The 26,518-nt window shown below is 39.3% G+C and overlaps 1 protein-coding gene across 4 annotated transcripts in view; it reads right to left on the bottom strand.

Moving 5' to 3' along the window:
• The window catches only part of LOC127574939 (disintegrin and metalloproteinase domain-containing protein 17-like), a 56,850-nt gene that overhangs the window by 1,368 nt on the left and 28,964 nt on the right, over positions 1–26,518 (bottom strand). Inside the window, exons 8-18 of one of the 4 annotated variants that reach the window (XM_052024464.1) lie at positions 25,138–25,248; positions 24,056–24,212; positions 23,282–23,400; positions 21,529–21,678; positions 19,813–20,012; positions 17,027–17,130; positions 15,688–15,822; positions 7,876–8,003; positions 4,760–4,838; positions 2,764–2,852; positions 1,875–1,931 (exon numbers count right to left, since the gene is read on the bottom strand). In XM_052024464.1, the coding sequence (XP_051880424.1) occupies positions 1,875–1,931; positions 2,764–2,852; positions 4,760–4,838; positions 7,876–8,003; positions 15,688–15,822; positions 17,027–17,130; positions 19,813–20,012; positions 21,529–21,678; positions 23,282–23,400; positions 24,056–24,212; positions 25,138–25,248 (1,329 nt within the window). The remainder of the gene's footprint in view (positions 1–1,874; positions 1,932–2,763; positions 2,853–4,759; positions 4,839–7,875; positions 8,004–15,687; positions 15,823–17,026; positions 17,131–19,812; positions 20,013–21,528; positions 21,679–23,281; positions 23,401–24,055; positions 24,213–25,137; positions 25,249–26,518) is intronic. The other 3 variants (XM_052024465.1, XM_052024466.1, XM_052024468.1) reach the window with 3 other exon arrangements.

Genomic DNA, 26,518 nt, shown 5'->3' with positions numbered 1-26,518 from the left:
ATACAGTAAAATGCCTGCAACTCCTTGCCATATCATACCCAACTACATTATACATCATCAAAACCCTGACATCCAACCTTGAAAATTTTGTGGGTGACACACCCTTTAGACAGGGTAGATACGCTAATGAATGCGACATATGTTTCTGGGAGGCCAAGTTTGTGTGCATTTCATTTTTCAAATCTGGCTCCCTCATTTGTACTTTTAAACTGCCTGGTATCTTGGGAAAGAAATTCTCAAGTAAACGTGTGTAAGCCTGCAACCACATATTTCAGATTATTTGGATACAAAATAATATATATTAAGTGAATTAGCTGACGCGGTTGAAAATTTCACCATTATTGCTGCCTCAAAATTTAAATCCAAACATAACAATATACAACCTTTCATACTATTCATGAACTATATATTAATGAAACAATTAGCGATCTGAATTTGGCTTCCATTAAAGTTTAACATAGAAGTGTTTAATTTTAAAAAAAGCTTAATTAATATCTATACAGCTGTGTAAAGATGCCTACAGGTAGAAGTAGGAAAGTCACACACAGGCTAATTGATAAAGTCAATCCAGAGAAAAGACTGAAACAAATTAGATGCCAGTGTGTAAAGATAATGGAGTGAAAACAGCCAATGACACCTTTCTCATTGGTGTCAAATTTTAACAATTTGCCTTGGACATTTTACCATGTCAGGTGTCATATAAAAACAAACTACTGGCTGCATCAACTCAACGTTACATGGTAGCTGCACTGGCAGTTATTAATCACCTCTGTTTAGTTTTGTGAAGTATGACTACATTATATCTATTCTATATCAAATATCTGAACTGTATCTGTTTTCAGAGACCACTGGAATTATTAACAGGCTATTAAAATATACATCAATCGTACATTGTAAATCAACTGATATTACTTCATGCAGTTGCAATGAGGTGACTTAATATTTTCAGAAAAAAAAAAGCATGCAAATATTTAGGAGAGGACAGCATCAAAACAAATCCAATTCCTAATTCACTAATATATACAAATGATTTTCAACTATATCCCATTTAAAGCTATTCTGATTGTGTCAGGAATCTGTCAGTCTTGGTTCAGTGGTAGCACAGAGGCTTCCCAAGTTACAGAAGACCTGACTTACAGAAATCTGACTTTACACAAATTCTCCCATTCATCTTTAAATCACTTTTCAAGTTAGTAATAATAATGTTTCATGGGATTCATTAATGACTGGATACAGTTATATTCCATTAGTTCAATTATGTATTAGAAATGAAATTATAGCAAGTGTGTGTAGAGCAATACAGTGCGGGTTACTATAGAAAACTGACATTTCTGACTTAGAGAAATTATCTTACAGACAGTTCTCAGGAACAGAACCCTTACAAAACCCGGGGACTGCCAGTACTCTCACCGCACCAGAAATGTGTGGGTTCAAGCCCAACTGCAGAACGAGTACTCAATCTAAGTGGCACTTCAGTACTGAAGAAGCTGCCATTCTTGTCTAGTTCCATATTGATAGAAATGGAACATTTTGTCTGCTTTTCAGGCGGACACAATAGACCACTTTGCAGTATGCAGCTCTCCCGAAGCCCTACTCAATGCCACCGGAAGCAGGTTATTTGGCCATTCAACACAAATCTGTTTGAAGCAGAAATGATTAACTGCCTATGAAATACAAGATCCCATTTACAAGATCCCATGTTACTTAAATGCAAGTTTGCTTATTCTGCACTGAATAAAATGTGCCAAGAATCTATTAATAGATGAAAACAACTGGTATATTTTGCATAGAAAGATCTATCAGCCAGAAATTGATCTCATTGATCAGAATTTGACTGCCAGAAATGATCATAAGCAGATTTCTGCAATACATACACTGGGAGGGAAGAATGTTTTTGTGCTCTCCTCATACTGCTGGTCTAATTTCTTATCCTGAAAGAAAAAAGTTAAAGTATTTGTTAGCTTATCCCTGTGTTCTCTTGCTATAAACCAAACTGTCCAACAAATTAAGAAAAATTCCCTTCCACACAAAACAACACAAACATTTAGGCATAATCTTGGTAGAACTTGGTTTTGCTACTACTGTCAGCCATGACGCAGCTGCAGCGTATAGTCTTTGAGTCAAAAGGTAGTTCAAAACCCCACTCCAGAACTTGCGCACCAAATTCTAGGTTGGCACTCCATTATAGTACTAAGAGAATACTGTCAGAGGCAAATGTCTTTCAGAAGAGATATTAAATCAAGGACCATCAATTTACTTCGAAGAAGAGCAGGGAATTATCTCTGCTAGCTGAGCAATATTGATCCCTCAACCATCAACAGTTAAAAGAGATTCTGGTCATGATCACATTTTGGTTTCTGGAAGCTTTCTGTATAATTTGTCTGCTACTTCAAAAGTAGTTTAGGATATCCCCAGGCATTAAATAATAATACATGCCCTTTTTTTTCCAAGAACATACTGTTCTACTCACATCCCCAAGTTGAAAAACATTTTAGTACTACATTTATAATGATCATGATTGACATCCAAATGGACACTATGACAATCAAAAGATATGGGATATGGTAGGAGAGAGGAATTATAGTACAGGATCAGGCACTATTTTGTTAAATAGCAGAGCAGCTGAAGTAGGCTCAAGGAAAACTACTACATCTGTTTACATTCTTTTTAAGCTTTATTTGTAGCTTAAGCTCCCAAGTTAACAATGAAAACAAAAAAAAATCTGCCATCCTTATTGTGCTCAGAAACAAATATCTTTCTTACCACACAATGGACGAGAATACTGAGGGGAATCCAAAAAACCAGAGAGAAAACAACAACAGATCCAACAATATTGTCAGCTAGGAATTTCCCTGTTTAAAAAAAAGTAGCATCAGCATTTACAGATAAATACTCATTACTACAATGTTGAAGATAATTTTACCAGATTTCATCTGCTGCCAATTCATTTACTAACACATGTCTATTATGGACAATTTTTTTCCTCTCCACAGACAGAACTTGGATGTCCTGGGTTAAATTCAGTGAGGTGGATTGTGTGCTTTTCCGTGCAACTGCTAAAAGATATTTCATTTTACAATAAAAGACAAAATTAAGTTGAAACTGGCAGAGCGAAACTTGGAAAAAGGAAAATGGAAAATGGATGTTGCAAACCACGTTTGCTTAAAAGTAATCAACTAAGTAATGATAGGTCCAAGAATAACTTAAATATCATTATGTCCAATTCAGACAACTCAAGCACTTTACCCCAGCTGATATCCTGATTGAGATCAATTAGTCCAGCACTGACCTGTAAATGAACCAGAAGTCATTCCAGTCAGTAACTCTCGGAATGTTTATCTCTATTTATTTATAGGGCGGGGGCATTGTTGGCAAGGCAAGCATTTACTGCTCACCATTGACACGATGAACTGCCTTTCTGTGGAAGAACTTGTACAATGCTGTTGGGTGGGAGTTCCAAGATCCAGAGCTGGGGACAACAAAGAAATATTTACATATTTTCAAGTCAGGGTAGTCTTCAGCTTAGAAGCAAACCAGCAGGTGCCAGCTCCTTCTTGGTGGAAGAGATCATGTTTAGAAAGATCTGTTGAAGTAGCCTTGGCAAGTAACTGATGTATATTTAATAAATGCCCTTGTGTATGGGTGGTGGAGACATTACCAATCAACCAGGCTTCCTTGTCCTGGATGGTATCAAGCTTCCCAATCATTATTTGAAGTTGCAGCCATCCCAATAAGTGGGGAATATTCCTTCATTGAACTGACTTGACAAAGGCTGAGGGCAGTCAAGAGTTGAGTCTCTTTCAGCAGGATACCCAGCCTCTGCTTGCTCTGGAAGCCACAGTATTTATAAGGCTGGTCCATCAGAATACCAAGGGTAGGTTTCAACCTCTCCCCAGTTGGACACAGCCATTGTCTGGCGCATGTGTGGCATGAATGTCACTTGAAACTTATCAGCCCATGCCCAAACGCTGTCGAGTTCTTGCCGCATTCTGGCATGCCCAGCTTCATTTTCTGAGTAGTTGCAAGTGTTCTAACTTCTTACGACAGAAGGAACTTCACTGATGATCTACACATGTTGCAGTTACCCAAAGGAAGATTTGAGTATAGGTACTCAATAGCCTATGGGAGGTATTACAACTAATAGGTTCATTATAATGACAATAAGATAATTTTTTTATTTTTCTTAATATTTAAAAAAAAGTTACCCTAAAATACTCAATTGATTTAACCCATCACCCATTTACAGTTTTAGAAATCACAACAAGATCAAGAAACAATGTTCTGATTTTGTATAATATAGAGCACCAGGAAAAAAAATTGTAAACACTAAGGATTAAGAAACTGAGCAGAGAGATTTGCAAATATTCCATTCTGATGGAGTGATCATGTATACTGTATTCCTGAAATTAACAGATACTTAGTGGTTCTGTAGGCTTAGCTAACAGGCGCAGGAATATGAAAAAGTTGCCTGACACAGATATTGAAATAAATATCACTAATTAATATGCCAATAACTTATGTTAACTGTTCTTGGGTGAATTAGGTGACAAGTAACAAATCAGGGTAAACTCATAATATTATTTAGCTTTAACAAAACACAACTGCATTTATGTTACTTAATCTACTGTTAATTTGTTTAAAAATGTACATACTTAAGATCAATTCATAGCTGCAAAAACAATCAACTTCTGTTTAGTTCTTTGAAGAGGAGTAAGGACAAAAGAACGTGGGAGAATACAAACTTTGTGTGTGAGCTTACCAAAAGTATTGATATCCAATTTCTCAATGAAATCCCAGAATCGTTCTATCACATCCTGTACTTGCTTTTCACATTTGCCCTGTATAAACAAACATTGAACGAAAAACAATTAAACCATTAATAGTGACATCTATCAACAGATCTAACTGTATCGATACATTTCCATCATTAGGATGATACAAAGCTGTTTCAAGTGCACATTAATTAGAAAGTGACAATATAACTAGTCTGCATTCTCTCTTTCTCCCTTTAACAGCTCCCCTCCCACCCCCACTGAGTACCATTTATTGGCAGCATTTCATTTACATCTCTTCTAGAACTGTTCATTACTTTCTTTACTGTGTGCAATACCACTCCCTTTTGCTTTGTGCGATAAAATGTCTCTTTTGCATAACTATTCCTACCTTCCAACAATACAGGTGATCACTCTTTCTATTTCTTCCCTTTACCTTGACTCTATACTTAAAACCAGTCACATAGCTCGATTATTGCCAGTTCTGACAAAAAGGTCATTGACCTGAAACATAACTTTGTTTCTACTTCCACAAATGGTGCCACGGCCTTTGATGGTATTAGTTTCGGAATCAGGTTCATCCCAACTCCTAATGTAACTGACCTACATAACTGCCTGTGTTAGCGACGATGTCACCAGGCTAAACGTGGGTCAGGTTACTGGGAAAACTCTAAACTCTTCTTTGAGTAGTGCAGCATTAAACTGGTTGAGGAAAAAGGGTATAAATTTAAACTCTCATCCAAAAGACAGTGGAAGAGAAATTCTTCCTTGCACGGCAATACTAAACTCATGTGAGATTATTTCTGGATGTGCTCACCTCCTGCATATTCAGCTCCACTGAGGTTAACAGAACCAAATGGGTGGAAACAAGTACAACTGATGGCCAATGCTCTTGCACATCGCCAACAATATATTCTTAGTAGAGTATTAATAGAATTAAAATATCTCTGAATTTTAATGAAACATTCTTATTTATTGAAAACACAAAATAGTGTACCAAAAGGCTGTTTATAACTGTCATGTGTACTAAATGGCAATTTAATAACTTATAGTTTCATGGTTACTTTCTGAAGTAGTCATCCTTTATATATAGACAAGAGTCCAGTGGTTGTTCAACCAGAGTAATCAATAGATCTTAGGCTGTCCTCCTGTGATCATACATGTACTGAAAGGAATCACTGACATATCAAATACAGGAATCCTTGTGCACTTCTGTTTCCTTCACTCAGGGACACACAGTCCAGCAGTTGTGGCCTTATCACCAAATCCGGCTCATGGTTTATAATTAAAATCTGGGCCTTTCTGCTGTATGACTCTGCCTCTTAACCAGCTTGGCCAATGGGAAAAGGTTATGTTAATATTTAGTGCTCACACAAATTAAAAAAGGCATTTTCTGTGTATTCACAAATACTCACTGACTTCATTCTGAAAGCACAAATTTCCTCCCAAACTCACAATCAGTACTGTTTTACAAACTTTCTTGTTCTGCTGTATACTAAAAGTAGTAGACAAGGCTACTGATTGTTTGTTAATGAAGTCATTGTTCTTTTCGTGAGCTCCATAAAAATAAAGCACAAGCACACAAGCTCCAATCACAGCACCAGATCATGTCACTATTCAAAGACTGCAAGAAAGAAAGTCAAATGAAATGAAGTTCAGGCAATTTTCTGCAAAGCAAATGAAATGCAAATAAAGTAACAGTTTAAAATAGATTACCTACGATGTCAAAACAACACTCCACTATGATTGCAGTAGCCTGTTATTCATTACACTGACTTAACAACCTAGGATTACTTAAAGTTCAAAATCCAAGATAGAAAGTTGCAAAAATGGAATTAAACATCTGGTGACTTGTGGACAGGGAAGAAAAATAATGTGTCATAGTCAAATGGTTCATCAAAGTCCTTCAGGGATTCAAAATGCTACCCACTGTCATTCTGTTTCCATGCTACGTGGTTGATTTGCAAAGTCCTCAGGAGGTGTAGGGATAAATAATAGATACTATTATACTGAGCAAGTAACGTAGTCTTTAAGTTCTGGTTTAGGGTCTGATTCTTTAAAGATACGACTTAGTGTGAAGTGTTTAACAACAGAGCCATGGTCTTGAACCATGCCTTTCTAATACACAAATAGAACGTTATGCTAACATGGATGAGAAAATACAATGACAGTTCAGATATTTAATTAACAGCTCCTTTTTGAATTAGAGGAATTGGCTGTTTAAAATCAAAGGTGCCCTGTAAACACTGTAAATTCTCTATCTGGAGGAAATATATACAAAATATTTTGTTTTTAAAACATGTCTGCTTCTGGTATGTAGCAGGCAGCTGGAAAATGTCTGAGGAAAGATGGTCTTAAAATCTCAGTGATCCATGCACAACATAGTTTGTCTCTGAAATACTCAAATTTATATTTCTTAAGGAGAAATACAATGAATATTGTTGACAGAAAACAAACTACTACTTAAAAATTGTATTGTTTTTATTATCCAGTTATAAAACAGACTTCTTGTCAATATTATTACGAACCACCATATCCTAGTTGGTCACAGGTTTATTATTTCATTAATAAGCTTGTTTCTTATTTTAAGCCAATCAAGGCTTACTGTGATAATGCTCTACACTGAAAGACTGCTGTTGAATCACTTCAACCCATAAAGATTACTCAGTACCCAAAAACAAATACCAAACTTGTTTTTCAGTTTATTTACCAAGGGACAACAGCTAGATGAAAAAGTAATCCCATCTGGAAGATGTGGTATGAAATTCAACTGGTTTCTACAGCAAATGTATTAAATTTAATTCAAGAATCCAACTTCCTTTTCGTTATCCTTCAGACTGTTCCCATATACTTCCTCTTTGGAACCAATGACTATGTTATCCACCACAAATATACCTGAGTATCTCCTGAATCTCCTTCCAAGGGTGTTCTTGATAATATTCTTAGATATTAAGACATGGAAATAAACCTTCGATGTTTTACTAAAGACTGATACAAGATATGATAGCAAAACCAGCTAAGAATAAAAAAGACAGAAAAAAAGTGAAAGATAACTTTTTTTTAATAGAACTGGAATAACCTAGCTGTAAAAGTTATTACTTACATGTCCGTCACAGAATCCAACAGTGCAGGGTTTTCCTTTGCGCAGATATAAAAACTGCTTGTTTTGGTCTATATATGGTTTACAAATTCCATTTTCTCTACAACAAACTTTGCAGGAATTGTCAGTTTCTAAACAGGATAAAAACAAAGGACCATTTTAACATCTACAGATACAATGCATACTTAGTAAAATACTATTAGTAGCTGGATAAAAAAATATTATCCCATGTAGTAGATGCAGTATTAAGATGAAACTAGGTTATACAGAAAAGATTCTAAATGTAAATCAAGAATTCAGCTCCATCCTCAAATCATTCTTCAGATTGTCCCTTTACCACTCCTCTTTAGAAAGCAGTGACAACAAAATCATCCATAAATATATCCTGGTATCTTTTGAACCCATTTATACAACATGCTTCCAGGGTAATTTGTTCCATTTTTCTTGAGCTGGAACTACCTAGGACCTTACCAACTGCGTGTGGTCCCAAACACCCAAGTGTAGAGGGAAAATCTCACTGAGCCTCAGCACACTGTAGTCAATTGGAAAGGTCCTCGTGGTCAGTAGACCTCAGGTGGCAGAGTGCTGAGACCCAGCTTCTGGAACACCCGTGGCAGGTTCCGACAGTCTGAGCTGCAAATGATTTTAATAAATCAGAGACACAGACAACTATTAAAGCTGATGCAAATCCCATTTTTGTCCCCTTTCACACATCCAACCCCCCCAGCCTCCCTTGACCCATCTTCGTCCCCCTCCCTCTCCTCGTTCCGTCCACCCACTTCACACACAGAGGTCTCCCCCACCTCCCCCAATCTCGTTCCAACTGCTGTTCACCTCTCCCCTACTGGTTCCCACCCTCACCTCTTTTACTTTTCCGAATCCAGCACTAGTAGTGCTTTGTGTTCCAGTTTATCTCCGTCCAGCAGCTATCTCCTATCTTCCCATTCCCCTCCCCCATCTTGCTCCATCTCTTTTTGTGTTTTTTCTCTCTGTCTGCCTCCATCTATCATTCACCTGCCACTGTCTCCCAAATCCACCCACACTCCTCTCCCCTACCTGGCACCACCTGCCCGTCACTTTACACCCCTCCTCAGTTCACCAATCACCTCAGAATCCTTTCTTGCCACTCCTCTTCGTACTGGCCGCTCACCTCTCCCCTCAGTCCTGATGCAGCTTTTTGGCCCAGAATGTCAACAATTCCTTTCCTCCCTCAAGTGCTGCTCAACCTGCTGAGTTCCTGAGCAGATTGTTTGTTGCTCCAGATTCCAGCGTCTGCAGTCTCTTGTGTCTCCATTTAAAAATGTCTTGCCTTGTTCTTTGTTTTTAAATCTGCAGCCCTGGAAATCTTACCCCCCCCGCCCCCCCCCCCCCCCAACACAATCAATGGGGTCTCCAGTCCTATGCTAGGTCTGAACTGGCAAAGGATCAGAGAGGCAATTCCCCGAAGCGAAGCTCATGAATCACAGCAGGATAGGGTTTCACTGCTGGACTCCAGTGATTAAGCCTATTCTAGACATGATATCATCAGTAAATCCTAGACTTAAAGCAAACCTGTGCAAGTCCATGACTTTTGTGTCTGCAATGCCTGAACACTGGTGGTTCATTCACAATCAGGAAGATTTGCCCTTCCATTTGTGTCCTGTATACTCTGCCCTTAATACAAAAAACAATGGCCATCAATAGCAAATATGTTCCCTGCTAATTCAACTCTGACAGCATGAAAAATGCCTACATTACCCCAAATCCACCAGCATTCTACTCCTTTAACATTTTTCTTTTGGAACATGGGAATTTATAGAAACTGGAAATATCAACTGGCTGCTTTCATTGGAATTTTTTCCAAAATGGAACAATATTTTTACTGCACTATATCCCCCATAGCTTTCTCCTTCTCGAATATACCCAATTATCTTCTCAACCAACTTATACTACATGCTTCAAAGCTATTCTGGGGTTATTCCACATTTCTGCAGTTCTGCATATGGCATACGTTCATCCATTTCCGTTACTTATATAATTATGGAATCATGGAATGGTTGCAACTCAGAATGCAAATGTTACCCTCATCAAAAAATTCTATCAAATTGCTCCTGAAAGGTCTGTGCTGATTTGCCTCCAGGTGACTATCAATCCTGTCCTGGATCAATGTTTATAAAAGCTTTCCCATGACTAGAGGTTTAAATGACTGGCCTGCAGAGGGTGCCTTACCCTCATTCCTTTATTTAAACAAGTGAGTAACATTTACCACTATCCAGTCTTCCAACCCCTAGTATCTAAAGGGCATTGAAAGATTATGGTCAGTGTCCCCACAATTTCCTCTCAATTTCCCTCAAAATTCTCTATTCCCTCTAGTCCACAACTTTAAGTTCAGCCAACTTTTGTTAAAACATTCATGCTATTAATCTTTAGTGTGTCGAGTATCTCAACTATCTCCTCCTTTCCTACCACCCTCTTCCCTGAAGGGAGATGCAAAGTACTAATTTAGTGCCTTAAACACTGCCCTCAGCATCCATCTGCAAGTTCCTATTTTAGTCCTTAATTGGCCTCATTCCTCCATATACTATTTATATGCTGATCAAACATTTTTGGATTCCTATTTATGTTGGCAGCTAATCTTCTCAAATGCTGTCTTTTATTCTAGTTTGCACTTCCCCTCTAATTCTTTTGTAATCAGGCTCAATCTTGCTGGAATTTATAACCTGACGCTTGTCAAAAAGTAAGAAAAAAAGCTGCTCGTCTTCCCTTTTATCTCTTTCGTCATCCGTGGAGCTTTGGTTTATTTGTTCCTCCTTTGTCTTCATGGGAATGTGCTTCAACCATATCTAAACCATCACTTCCTTAAAGGCAGCCCATTGTTCTGTTACGATTTTCCCTGTAAATGTTAGTTCCAATTACCTTAGCCAGACTACTCTCATCTCACTGAAACTGGTTTACCTCCAATTACTTTAATTTTATTCCAATGGGTGCCATCAACTCACCTATCCTGTTATAGATGTTGCACCCATTCAAATAAAGAGTCTTTAATTTTATCTTATTATTTTTCCTTACTCTGACTCTGTTTGGTGGCGTACTCTAAAGCTCATACACTCTTCGGTTTCCTGATAAACTCTGGTTATTGTTACCCCCTTCATTTCCCTGCACTATTGCCATTTCCCTTCTTATTAACTTCCTCAATATCTCTCTCACCTGAAGCCCTAATATTCTATTTCTATCTTGGCTTGTCTTCCTTCTGATTCCATCCTCAGATTTCCACCTGTCACCAAACTGGTTTAAACATCCACAATACTACTAGCAACGCCCATCCCTTGAAGAGGGTATTGGCTCCATTCCTGTTGAGTTAGGCCATAAGATATAGGAGCAGAATTAGGCTATTCAGCCCGAGTCTGCTCCGCCATTCAATCATGGCTGATTTTTTTTCAATCCCATTCTCCCACCTTCTCCCGTTATCCGTTATCCCTTAACCCTCTTACCAATGAAGAACCTATCAATCTCTACCTTAAATACACCTGATGACTTGGCCTCCACAGCCCTCTGTAGCAATGAATTCCACAGATCCACCACCCACTGGCTGAAGAGATTCCCCCTCATCTCAGTTTTAAAAGGGACATCCCTTTATTCTGAGGCTGTCCCCTCGGATCCTAGACTCTCCTACTAATGGGAACATCCTCTCCATGTCCACTCTATCTAGGCTTTTCAGTATCCAGTAGGTTTTTAGTGAGATCTCCCCTCATCCTTCTGAACTCCATTGAGTACATACCCAGAGACATCAAATGCTCCTCATACATTAAGCCTTCCATTCATGGGATCATTCTTGTGAACCTCCTCCAGACCTTCTCCAGGGCCAGCACATCCTTCCTTAGATATGGGGCCCAAAAATTGCTCTCAATATTCCAAATGTGGTCTGATCAACGCCTTATAAAGCCTCAGCAGTATATCTTTGCTTTCATGTTCTAATCCTCTTGAAATGAATGCTAACATTGCAGTTGCCTTCTTTACTAATGACTGAACCTGCAAAGTTAACCTTTAGGGAATCCTGAATTAGGACTCCCAAGTCCCCTTGCACCTCTGATTTCTGCATTTTCTCCTCATTTAGACAGTAGTCTACACCTTTATTCTGTTAAGGATCAGGTTGCTATTTGGTGAATGTCCCTTCAAGACATAACACAGTGGAGTAGTGGTGTGTGTGTGGTATCATCACGACAGCAAGATTACAATGTGTTGACGTTGTTGCTCAGTAAGGAGGGGTGGGGGAGGGGGGAGGGGAGGGAGGGAGAGAGAGAGACTGACTGACTGACGGTCTCGTAACAATGGATAAAGAACAATAACTGTGTCTGTCACTGCAATCCATGTATGGGTTTTTGGAGCAAGCAAGTGGAATCCACTTTGTCGTTAACCTGTAGAGGGAAACAGGTATTTGTGTGGACAGCCACGTATCGAATGCCTTCGGGGTGGCAGATATTTTGGAACAAAGCAAATGGAGATCGTCAGTGATTGAGGTGTCGTATGGGTTCCATCGTGGAACATCTGGATTTTGTAATTTCTCTCTATATTCTCTCTCTACATTTTCTCTTCAGTCAATGGTGGTTTTGCAAAAGCCTTTGCTCTTGTTTTACCTTATGACTTGCTGAATTGAACTTTGAGACTTATTCCTGGACTTGGAGTTTGGGAATTTGCCACACACACACACACTTTGAGTTTAGTTTTGGGGATTATATTTGATATCTAACATTTTTACTTTTCTTATTATCATAAGTAGTTATTAATAAAATAGTTTTTTTTAACACTTATACATGACTCGGTGTGTTTCTATTGTTTGTGGTACGTAGCAAAGTTCATACCCCTAGACCAAAGTGGTCTGCAAACTACTCTACTGTACTATGTCTTAAAGGGACATTCACCAAATAGCAACCTGATCCGTAACAATTCTTCCTACCAAAGTGCATAACCCCACACTTCCCTACATTGTATCCCATCTGCCACTTCTTTACCTGCTCTTTCAAGTCCTTCTGCAGACTCTCTGCCTCTGCAACACTACCTATTCCTCCACCTATGGTGGTATGATCTGCAAACTTGGCCACAATGCCATCAGTTCCTTCAACCAGATCATCCTGAGTTGCAACCCTTCTGGCTTATAGATAGTCAACGAGCGGCACTACATATTTCACCTTCCCTAATAACGGTCCCAATCCTTTAGGAATCTAAAGCCTTCCCTCCAGCTACACATTCTATCTTTCCGTTTCTATATCCACAAGCACGTGGCCCTGGTGTTTCTTCAGTGATTGCTGTCTTTTGAGCTCTTGCTTTTTATCCTTTCTCCCGGGCTACTTAAATTTTGCCAACAGGACTCCATCCCTCATTGTCCCTATAATCATTGGCACCAATACAGAACACAACCTATAACCTGTTTGCCCTCCCCCTTCAGGATGCTCTGCAGCCAGTAACATCCTTGATCCTGGCACCATGGAGGTAACATACCATCCTGTGACCATGGAGAGGTCTTTCCCCTTCACTTTTGAATCCTTTATCACTATTGTTTTCCATCCCAGTGTCATACAGCATGGAAACAGGCTCTTCGGCCCAACTCGTCCATGCCAACCAAAATGCCCATCTAAGTTAGTCCCATTTGCCTGCATTTGACCCATATCCCTCTAAACCTTTCCTATCCATGCACCTTCCTCCCCTCTGTGCAGATGAGTCACTCGTGATGTCTGTTACTAGCTCTGACTACAAGCCCGCCACCCCCCCCCCTCCCCATAAATCAGCACCTGTATCCAAAAAAGCAAAATATATTAGTTTATTTGTGAGGGAGATGGACCAAAAGAATCCTACACCACTCCTAATCGCCTGCCCCTCATAATCTGCTGGGCTGCCACCCACTCTCTCGCCACCTGCATACAGAAAAGCAGCAGTGTAACAATCTCTCTCTATGTGCTATCCACAAAGTTCTTAGCACTGTGGATAAGCCACAGTAACTCCAGACATTGATCCTGCTCTAAAGTCCAGAGCCCAAGCTACTACAACTGGAGACGCTTCCTGTGATTGTGCTCGCCCAATCAAGGTACATGAACAAATTAAACACGTGTCATTTCCCTTATCTATGTGATATCCTCCTCACAAAAATGTGCTAGCCATCTGCAGATGGCTCATTGGTTCAGATGGTTCAAAGTATTCAAGGACATCTTCAACAAGAGCAGGGTGAGCTGCCTCAATGACTATCGCCCGGTAGCACTCACATCTACTGTGATGAAGTGCTTCAAGTTAGTTTTGGCTAGAATTAACTTCTGCCTGAGCAAGGACCTGGACCCAGTGCAATTCGCCTACTGCCACAACAGGTTTACAGAAGACGCAATCTCACTGGCTGTCCACTATGCTCTGAAGCACCTGGACAACCGCAAAACATACATCAGGCTGCTGTTTATCAATTACAGCTCAGTGTTCAACACCATCATTCTCTCATTACTAATAACCAAGCATCAAAACCTGGGCCTCTGTACCTCCCTCTGCAACTGGATCCTCGACTTCCTTATAGGAAGAACACAATCAGTGCGGATCAGCAATAACATCTTCTCCTCACTGACTATCAACACAGGTACACCTCAAGGATGTGTATTTAGCCCACTGCTCTACCCTCGCTACACTTACGACTGTGTGGCTAAGCACAGCTCAAACACCATCTATAAATTCGCCAATGACACCACTGTTGTTGGTAAAATCTCAGATGGTGACAAGGATGCGTACAGGAGTGAGAAAGATCAGCTGGTTGAGCGGTGTCACAACAACCTTGCACTCAATGTCAGCAAGACCGATGTCAGCAAGATTGTGGACTTCAGGAAGGGGAAGTCAGGAGAACACACACCAGTCCTCATTGAGAGGTCAGTGGTGGAAAGGGTGAGCAGCTTCAAGTTTCTGGGCATCAACATCTCAGAGGATCTATCCTTGGCCCAACATATTGATGCAATCTCGAAAAAGGCACACTAGCAGCTCTACTTTGTTAGGAGTTTGAGGAGATTTGGTATGTCACCAAAGACTCTTACAAATATCTAATGATGTACGGTGGAGAGCATTCTGACTGGTTGCATCACCACCTGGTATGGAGGCTCCAATGCACAGGATCTCAAGAAGGAAGGTGCAGAGGGTTGTAGACTCAGCCAGCTCCATCACGGACACAACGTTCCCCACAATTGAGGGCATCTTCAAGAAGCGGCGCCTCAAGGCGGCAGCATCCATCATTAAGAACCCTCACCACCTGGGACATGTCCTCTTCTCGTTACTACCATCAGGGAGGTGGTATGGTAGGGAGGTGGCCTGAAGACCCACACTCAACAATTCAGGAACAGCTCCTTCCCCTCCGCCATCAGATTTCTGAATGATCCATGAACACTATCTCATTATTCCTTTTTTATTGCACTATTCATTTATTTTTGTAATTTATAGACTTTGAGTCTTTGCACTGTACTGCTGCCACAAAACAACAAATTTCACGTCATATGTCAGTGATAATAAATTTGATTCTGATTCAGATGTTTCCTATATGTAGCACTACTCTTTCACAAATGTCTTTCTGGCCACTTTTCAGCTGATTCAGCCCAAATATGCAAATGTCTGCACTTGTTACTTCATCTCGATTTTAATTCTAATTTTGATTTTTTTTAAAGTTCATTGAGTTACCAAACGGAGAACAGAAGCAGATCAAGTCAACCAACTGCAGGCAACTGATATATAATGTCAGTATTTGATCTAAGAACGAACTTTGGTTAAATGACCAGTCCTTGTTTAAACAAGGCCAAATAGGACCCAAGAAATCTTTTCACTCACCATTGCAAGCACATGACTTGAGGTTATGCTCTGCCTCACAGAAAGGAATGCATTCCCCATTTTTGCACTTTCCCATATCCACGCAAATTGTCTGATCTGCTGCATTTCCAGGAGCAGGGCAGAACTGGTCAGTCCCTAACAACAAGAAATCTTATATTAGAGAAAAGATGTCCAGTTTTAAGGAAACATGACTGAATTGTTCTCTCAGCTACAGTATAAATTCAGTCATTATCAATATATGTAATATCATTCTGTTTTCAATTAATTATCTAAAATTATTTCACATACAACCAAGATTCTCCTGACATTAATTCACTATCTTAAAGTGCTAGTCCAGCACATTGCATCAGAAGAGATGGTGGTCCCTTCCATGTAGAAATACGCTCAGTTTGTCTCCGTCAGAGGGTGCCCACCTCAAAAACATATGCTGGACTGATATTCATGTAGGGGCATGTGCATTCTGCCTTCATTTCCTATCATGTAGGCCATTTCCAGGCTTACAAACTGCAAGAAATCTGTTGCAGGTCATGGGAAGGTTGCAACAATATTGCAGTATTATTTTAACATTTATTAAGCATTATATTTTTCTTCTGGCAATTAGGTTTTCATGATCTTTTGTGCAAGCTGCTGGATTTTTTTTTCCCTATCACAGCACCAATGAGAATCCCATTGAACAACATCCTTGGAAAAGGATATGTGAGGCTTACCAGACACGTACGTCTTTAGAGGGAGGTGAGTGCATTGTGCTCTAGCAGATGATTAGCTCCAATGGCAAGTGTGTTCCTAAAGTAGGCTGAAGTGACAACCTACATGGCGTAGGTATACAGAAATCTAACTCCAGAACTAGCTTCCAGCAAATCATTCTCGGTACCAGTACGTGAAATTAGTCATGCTGAAGTGTTCAAGAATAAGATCTGCCCATGAGCCACATTCCTTTCAACAGTTCTTAATTATAGTCTGATGGTCATTGATGAAAGGATGTCTATAGCTATGAAAGCGTACATTGTTACTATCACTGGATATGTAATATGCAGTCAACTATGGTCTGAACTTGTAAACAATTTCTTACAGGCATTTTGCAATGTTGATCTACTGGAGGCACAGAAGGTAATAGTCACTGCAAGCATCAACTCCACTTCGGCAATGAAACAGAAGCTACTACGTCAGATTCCTCATCTTAGAATGATGATTCATACCGCACCTTTGCTTCATTTTCTTGTTTCCCTACAGCTCTGTTAAACGCTGCTAATAGGTTGAGGAGGCTTCTGAATTTCTACAAAATCTTTCAGAAGTTACAACTGGTTTAAATTTAATGCACACAATTTTGGCTACCACTCACCTGTACAAGTAGATTCTCCTTTGCATGTTGCATTGATTGCTTCTTGACATTTCTTCCCAGCTTTTTCAAATTGGCAGTCCTTGCAGCATGGGCTATTCTTGTCACTTTAGAAATAAATGTTGTTATTAAAAACAAGTTCCATCTCCAACTTAACTACATAGAAGTCAAAGAATTGCAAGATTGCAAGATACAAATTTCCCCAAGTATATTTTTGTTAGAATTTATTTCAATATAAAACATTGTGAATTCATAATGCAGTTTTTATACATGTTTGTGTATTTACACTGTTAGAGCATTTTTCAGTTTAAAATAATAGATTGATCAGAATATATCTGACTCTGTTCCAAAACACAAAGGCCTTCTATATTCAGTCTATAAAGTCTATACGGACTTCAGCAACACCCTTGACAAGATCCCACGTGGAAGGCTAGTCTGCAAGGTTAGATCACATGGGACCCAGGGCGAGCTAGCCAATTGGATACATAATTGGCTTGGAGGTAGGAAGCAGTGGGTGATAGTGGAAGGTCTTTCTCAGATTGGAGGTCTGTGTCTAACGGTGTGCCTTAGGGATTAGTGCTGAGCCCATTTTTGTTCATCATTTACATGAATTATTTGGATGAGGATGTACAAGGCATGGTTAATAAGTAAGTAGTATCGTAGACAGTGAAGAAGGTTGTCTAAAATTACAGGGGAACCTTGATCAGCTGGATAAGTGGGCCGAAAAATGGCATTCAATTCAGATAAGTGTGAAGTGTTACATTTTGTGAAGTCAAACCAGGGTAGGACGGCAGGGCCCTAAGGAATGTTGTAGAACAAAGGGACCTAGGAGTGCAGGTACATGGTTCTCTGAAAGTGGCGTCACAGGTAGACAGGGTGGTGAAGAAGCTGTTTTGCATGCTGGCCTTCATCAGTCAGGGTGTTGAATTTTAAGAGTCGAGATGTTAGGTTGCAGCTGTTCAAACGTTGGCAAGTCCACAACCAGAGTATTGTGTTCAGTTTTGGTTATCCTGTTATAGGAAAGATGTCATTAAGCTGGAAAGAGAGCACAGATTTACAAGGATGTTGCCAGGACTCGAGGGCCTGAGTTATAGAGAGAGATTGGGAAGGCTAAGACTTTATTCCTTGCAGTGTAGGAGACTGAGTGGTGGTCTTATCGAGATGCATAAAATCATTAGCGCCATAGATTGGATGAATACACACACAGTCTTTTTCCCAGGGAAAGGGAATCAAAAACTAGAGGGCATAGGTGAAAGGGGAAAGATTTAAAAGGGATGTGAGACGCAAATTCTTCATGCAGGGGGTGGTTGAGGCAGGTACAATAACAACATTTAAAAGACATTTGGACAGGTACGTGGATAGGAGAGGTTTAAAGGGATACGAGCCAAACACGGGCCAACAGGACCAACTTAGATGGGCATCTTGGTTGGCATGGACGAGTTGGGCCAAAGGGCATGTTTCCATGCTGTATTACTCTATGACTCATATAAACAATTTGGATGTGAATGTACAAGGCATGGTTAGTAAATTTGCAGATGATAGCAAAAGGTGGTGTTGTAGACAGTGTAGAAGGTAATTACAAGTTGATCTTGATCAGCTAGGTACGTGCGCTGAGGATTGACAAATGGCTTTCAATCCAGATAAATGTGAGGTATTGCGTTTTGGGAGATCAAACTAGAGTAGGACTTATACAGTGAACGGTAGGGCCCTGGGGAGTGTTATAGAACACAGGAACAAAGGAATGCAAGTACATAGTTCGCTGAAAGCAGTGTCACAGGTAGATAGGGTGGTGAAGAAGGCATGTGGCACACCGGCCTTCATGAGTCAGGGCATTGAGTATAGGAGTTGGGAAGTTATGTTGCAGTTATATAAGACGTTGGTGAAGCCGCACTTAGAGTATTGTGTACAATTTTGGTCACCCTGTTATAGGAAAGATGTTATTAAACTGGAAAGAGAGCAGAAAAGATTTACCAGGACATTGCCTGGACTTGGGGGCCTGAGTTACAAGGAGAGGTTGCGTAGACTAGGACTTTATTCCCTGGAATGTAGAAGATTGAGGGGCGACCTGATAGAGGAGGATAAGATCATGAGGGGCATAGACAGGGTGAAAGCACATAGTATCTTTCCCAGGGAGGGGGTGTTAAAGACAGGAGGGCAGAGGTTTAAGATCAGAGGCTAGAGATTTAAAAGGGACATCAGGGCCATCTTCTTCACGCAAAGGGTGGTGCATATTTAGAATGAGCTGCCAGAAATAGTGGTTGAGGTGGACACATTAGCAACATTTAAAAGCCATGTAGATAAGTACATGGATAAGAGAGGTTTAGAGGGCTACGGACTAAATGAGGGCAGATGGAACTAGATTGAAGGGCAACACAGTCGGCATAAATGAGTTGGGCCGAAGAGCCTGTTTCCGTGCTGTACGACTCAAACTCTAATAGTAGATACAGTTTAGAACAGAATATAATAAAATGGGGGCCTGCAAGAAAGATGCTTTAATAATCCTGGATGATATTAACCTCCAAAGACTGGCCAAACAAAACTGGCAATGGTAGCCTTGAGAACAAGTTCATGAAGTGTATTCAGGACAGCTTCTTGGAACAACAAATTGCAGAACCAACTAGAAAACAGGCTAATTTAAATATCAATGTATAATGAGTCAGAATTAATTTATGATATCTTAGCAAAAGTTCCCCTGGGTTAAGAGAGGTCAAAACAAGGTAGAGTTCACATTCCGGATGAAAGCACAATATTCAGAGTAAAATGTTAAAGTCCTTTCATTTTTATTTTACCTGCATTTTTTGTCTTTCTTGAGTTTACATTGATCAGTACAACATTTGTCTTCATGTAGATATAAAAGCCCAGGATCACACTCCTCTCCTTCGTCTACACGTGAATTGCCACATACTTTATTGTTCCTTTTTTGAAAGCACTTGGATGCTTTATTAATTAGAGTCTGATAAATTGATCGTTTGCTGCAGTTGGAGAATAGCTAAAGAATCATACGTTACGAGTTACATAATATTCAAAAAGCAACTCACTTATTTTGATAAAATCGAAGTAAAATGTAGCTATCCAAGTTAAATATTCAGCCAAGCATTACAGACAAAGGGTCTTTGACCTGAAACATTAACTCTCTTTCTGCTGAGTGTTTCCAGAATTTGCTATTTTTATGTTAGCCAAGCAATGCACTTGCTTCTATATGGAGCATTAAACTGAATTGCAGCAATAAAAATTGTATTTGCTTTAAATTTTTGCTGCATTTATAAACATGAAACCTAGATCAAAATCAACTCAAATCCCACAATGCACATTTGAGAATCAAAGACCTGTAAAACCAATGTTAAAGCACAATGGAAAAACTTTGACGTACTTTATCTTGATCCAAAAATTGCTTTAGGATTCCTGCAATTGTGGTATAACACAGTATTACTTAAGAAACCCAAATACAATATTAACACACGGACTGTCACAACAGATTCTACAGATCAGTCAAGGCACAAAGCAGACAGGAGACCTGGCATTAACCTGAATGCAATCTTCCTGCATGTCAATTTAAATTAGTGATGAACCTGAAATAACATACATTGCTATCTGCCACAATTTCATACAACTGCTTTTGCCCCCAAACTTTATGGGCTGGCAAAATTTAAACTTTAGACCACAGAAAGCTTTTATTTAGACTAGAAAGAAAATGAAGAGAGCCAGGGGTTTGGATTGTCATTTCCACTACTTGAGTAGGTTGTTTCCTGATTAATGGGCATTAGTTATTTAGCTTTGTGATCTCCCAATTACACACCACCATCTTCTGAAATACAGCCAGCTTTGTAAAGTGGAGCCAGTGAGCCACCAGTAGGCTATTAGACCCCAATGGATATTATAGTTAAGCCAGTATCTGTCCTTCATCAAATATTGGTCCTTCATTAAATATTGACAGTTCCACACTTTAAACAGAAATTGTCAGAAAGCAATCAAAAATAGAAACTCCCCACCCCTGCCCCCACATCAGAAGTTCAGTTTGAACATTTTAGGTATTTGATAAAGCCTTCTTGGTGACATGAATTGGACTCACGCATGAGGTAAATTTCTTTCCGATTTAACTTCTCAGCAAATGAGTGAACTGCAATATAAAAAATGTTACCCATATATTGAGTTTTTACAATTCCCACAGGAGCTAACACAGTGGCCCCCTAATCAATACTAATATCTGTTGAAATACAGCTAACTTTGAACAACAGAATCACATCCACAAGAGATGAAATAAGGCTAATAAAGGCTTCTCAAGGAACCTTTACAGCAATCAGCAAGTAGAAATTTTAATCCTATCATTCAGAACTCAGATACGACAATCCATTGTTCCACTTTAGTTTTCCTTTTACTTAATTAGGGGGTCAATGCTTGAGTACATTGAGTATAAAGTTGATAACCAAACAGGCTGGTCTACTGCCTTTTATTCGTAAGTAGGGGCAGACAATGCCAAAAGCACTATACAATGTATTATGCTGTACCTTGTTATTATCCTGGTCACCACTCACTGCGATAGGATACATGACATACTTTCCACCATCATCATCAGTGGGAGCACATTCATGGCTATCTGGGTCATGCTCTGCTCCAAAGTTATGCCCTAATTCATGAGCAGTAACAAGATCTGCTTCCTGTTTTATAAATAAAATCAAGACAACTCTTTGGTTACACAGCACATTTTTAAAATGAGCAGCATCAGCAAAGGCATATGGTATGTACATATTTTCACTCATTGCAACATTCATTATCTATTTCAAAAAGTCAGTCCAGAGGACCAAATGATTAATGGCTTAAAATATTTTGTACATTTCAATTTTCTATATATACACATTATTCTAATAAAGAGCTGGCACAAACCCAATAGGCCAAATGACCTCCTCCAGCATAAGAGAAACACTATAGTTAAGAATTTGTTTTACTTTAAAACAATGTTGACTATCTTTGTATTTAGACACAAGCACAAAAAGATGAAAATATTCTTGAAATGCTAAAAATTAACTGAGTTCTCTCTACTGTTTTCTCCAGCAAATAACTTCATCCATAAGTTTTCATATTCCCATATTTTCCTCACAAAATAGGCCTTGTAGCCCATTAAGTCTATGCTCGCTCTCAGAGCAGTCCCATCAGTCTCATTCCCCCATTTATATCCCTGTAACTTATTCTTATACACATCAATTCTGCCCTAATTCTCCTATCACCCACCTACATTAGGAACAATTTACAGTTGCCGTTTAAACTACCAGTACATCTTTGGGATGTGGGAGGAAACCAGAGGACTCAAGGGAAACCCATGCAGTCACAGGGAGAACATGCAAGCTCCACACAGCAGGCATCCAAGGTCAGGATCAAACCTGGGTCCCTGGAGTCATGTGGCATCCACATAACTGCCATGCCACTATGCCACCTTGTTTTCAAATTACAGATAAAGGGAAAAGGACAAACTTAAAAATACAGAGAGGAATATTCCAAGGGAAGTGAAACCACGTAAGGAGATCAATAAATGATATGGTTATATTTCATTTTGTTTAGCAAATCTAGCCTAACACATTTTACAGAAGAACCCAATGATACCACTGTGAGGCATGAATCATTTAAATCTAATTGCAATATATAACAGCCACATCAGAAAATATCCACAGGAAATTTTTTCATGTTGAAATAATATTTTTAGTTGAAAATAATTAGTCCAGTTGATCTGTTTCCTTAGAAGGAAAATAAATAAAATAATGGTTTATGTTTAGTTGGTATTTATTTTTCCATCTCATATTTTTCTCCTGCATTCAGACTTGCTGCTAACAACATTAGAGTCACCCTGAACTTGAAATGTCAGTTCAGTAGAGGTAACAAATGTGGCTGGGAGGGCTAGTTGAAAAAGCAACCAAATCCAAAGCATAATGCAGCACTGACATACGAGGTCGATATTCACCCACTCATGGCCTGATATGCCTAAATACCTCTCAGCCTTAATAAACTGCACTGAGATTGAAAACAATGGTATTGGCATTGGTATATGTAAATTTATATTGTTATTGAAATTTCAGCTGCTGATAAAGTTAGAAAAAAAATTACAATATCATAGAATATTTGAGCGTACAAGTATCGCAGGTTGGTATAACATGGAATAAGTATCCCCAAGAAATAAATTCCTTCAACAAAAAGCATATACCAAAAGCAGAGTTCATTTAAGTCAAACAATTTTGAAATATAAATAAAAAGAAGTAATGCATAATTTACCTTAGTGAGGATTGTTTTTCCATAATTCTTAGTGCTTGTTAATCCTGTATTTAGGTAAACTGCCTTCTGCAAGATTGGGTGATCATAGGCTGGTGAAAAAACATTCCTAGATGATACAGCTATTGAGGCGGTTTTCCCAAAAGACAAAGATAAAAGATTCTCATTGTTCTAGTCTGAGAGCAGGATTGCAACAGTCTTCATTTTTTCACATCACCTACTTTTAATTATTGCTAGAAAAAGCATTGCAAAACCATACATCAGGAAATTGTAGACATACTTCCCACTAATACCCATTCTATAAAAATAATCATATCAGGAATTTGTTAAGTGTCATCTCTATGATATTTTAATATGGTCCACCAACCCATGAAGCTCACCAGTCCCACGTACATATAACATTAGTCCCATCATCCCAACTTGCCTTCAACTTTTTTTCCTACAATACAACTGACTTAAAAAAATAATAGCATTTTATTAACAGTTCCTCAATGTTAAATTGAATTTTTTAAAATAAATTCCATTTAGATTTGGACTTACACGTGGAGTGAATACAACCTAATGCCCTTGGTTTTGGAGTTCCAACATGTGCCACCAGCAATGAGATTCACCAGCAGCACGCATGTGTAAAATTGGCTCCAGTATCTCATCTTTGTTATACTAACTTGAATTCAACAATTTGTTCCTATAAAATAATCCAACTTAAAATAGTAACACAATGCATTTTATTCACATTTCTTCAATTAAACAAATATTGAAAATTAAAATTTCATTTACATTTGGACTTACGTGTAGGGCAAATACCACCTAAAGCACGTGGTTTTGGAGATCCAACATAAGCTAGCCCAAGTGTTCCATGTTCAAAATCTTGGTAGGTGAACAAATGTGCAAGACAAACTTTGGATGCTCTATCAGCTATATCAGCGCTGAATTGCTTTAAAAAATACAAACAGAAAACTAACAGATAGAAAATTACACAGTCATAAACTGGGAAGTTAGTTTCTAAATAAAACTCAAGACACAGGAATCTATAATCTACTGGATAATCTATACTTTCATACAGTCAGATTGTCCAACATATGGCTTTACAGAAATGGGTGGGAGTTCAAGGGAGATATCAGAGGAAGGTTTTTTACCCAGAGAGTGTTTGGGGCATGGAATGCGCTGCCGGGGGCGGTGGTGGAGGCAGGTACATTGGTCAAATTCAAGAGATTACTAGATAAGCATATGGAGGAATTTAAAATAGAGGGATATGTGGGAAGAAGGGGTTAGATACTCTTAGGTGAGGTTTTAAGGTCCCCACAACACTGTGGGCCGAAGGGCCTGTATTGTGCTGTACTGTTCTATGTTCTATGTATATTCCTCAAAACGAGTTTCATTCTGCATGCTTTTATTCCTGCATTGTGGGTTTGCACAGTAGTCAAGACAAAAAGCCAACTGTCTAGAATGCCATCATGGTCTCAATGGGTCAAATGCTCTCTTTCCAGGTTGTAAGGATTCCACAATTCTCTGTTTGAAAATTACCTTTGCCAAAAGAAACAAGAACTTATCTAGGCTAGAATTATTTACCACCTTCTCACTCAGAGGTAGCACTGCAAGGTCTCAGCACAGTTTAGATCTGAAATTGGTGTCTTCACTATAGTTGACTTTATACTAATTTTAAAACCAGTACTAGAGAAGTTCAGTGCACAATAGATTCCAAAAATATGTATTGGTTGTCCTAAAGATAAAGATGTAATTTGTTCCAATAAGGAATTTGTTCCAATAAGTCAGATTTATATGACAGCTCTGGTGTCTAACAAAAATAATACCTTAAAAGCATTATGTAATTAACTATTGTCTTATTAATTCTTCCTTACCTCTAATAGAGGTTTAACATCCCAAGCATCTTTGTCAACTGGATAGGTCCCTTGCATATTGTAGTGTTTCTCGCCTGAAGCTACCTTGGTTGGTTCTTTTTTAACAATGATCTGCAATTAAAAATAAACAAGCTGCACTTAAGTAGCACCATTAATGTAAAAAGATACTCAATGCAAAGAACAGGATCTAATATGGCTGACCAAAAGCTTGATCGCAGGTTCGTTTTAAGACAAATATTAAAAGGAATTAGAGGGAGAAGTGGCAAGACAGAGGGATTCAGAGCGGGAATTTCAAAATGTGGGGCCTAGGCAGATGTGGGCATAGCATGTGTGTAGGAAGAAAAATGTTAACAAGCCACAGCAAGAAGACTGGAGAAGGTTAGAGAGATGAAGCTAGCAAGACCGTAACGCTAGGGCATGTTGACGTGAGGAAAGAGGATGTGCTGGAACGTTTGAAAAACATTAAGATAGATAAGTCACCGGGGCCAGACAGGATATATCCAAGGTTATTACGGGAAATGAGGGAAGAGATTGCTGCGTCTTTGGCGATAACCTTTGCGTCCTCACTAGCCACAGGAGTAGTCAGGAGTGTTCCTTTGTTTAAGAAAGGGAGTAGGGATAACCCTGGGAATTACAGGCCAGCAAGTCTTACTTCAGTGGTGGGCAAATTACTGGACAAGATTCTTAGAGACAGGATTTATGGGCATTTGGAGAAGCATAGACTGATTAGGGACAGTCAGCATGGCTTTGTGAGGGGCAGGTCGTGCCTCATGAGCCTGAATGAATTCTTTGAGGATGTAACGAAGCACATTGATGAAGGTAGAGCAGTGGATGTGGTGTACATGGATTTTAGTAAGGTGTTTGATAAGGTTCCTCGTGGAAGGCTCATTCAGAAAGTCAGGAGGCATGGGATCCAGAGAAACTTGGCTGTGTGGATTCAGAATTAGCTCACCCATAGAAGAGAGGGTGGTGGTAGATGGAGCGTATTCTTCCTGTAGGTCGGTGACCAGTGGTGTTCTGCAGGGATCTGTTCTGGGACCACTGCTCTTTGTAATTTTTATAAATGACTTGGATGAGGAAAGGTGGGTTAGTAAGTTTGCTGATGATACAAAGGTTGGTGTTGTGGATAGTGTAGAAGGTTGCTGTAGATTACAACAAGACATTGATAGGATGCAGACCTGGGCTGAGAAGTGGCAGATGGAGTTCAACCAGGAAAAGTGTGAAGTGATACACTTTAGAAGATTGAATTTTAAGGCAGAATACAAGGTTAATGGCAGGACTCTTAGCAGTGTGGAGGAATAGAGGGATCTTGGGGTCCACATCCATAGATCCCTCAAGGTTGCCACGCAGGTTGATAGGGTTGTTAAGAAGGCATATGGAG

This window comes from Pristis pectinata, chromosome 10, assembly GCF_009764475.1.
Source record: "Pristis pectinata isolate sPriPec2 chromosome 10, sPriPec2.1.pri, whole genome shotgun sequence".
NCBI classification, from domain to species: domain Eukaryota; kingdom Metazoa; phylum Chordata; class Chondrichthyes; order Rhinopristiformes; family Pristidae; genus Pristis; species Pristis pectinata.
Note: the sequence above shows the minus strand (reverse complement) of the source record. Positions and strands in the feature narration are given on the sequence as shown.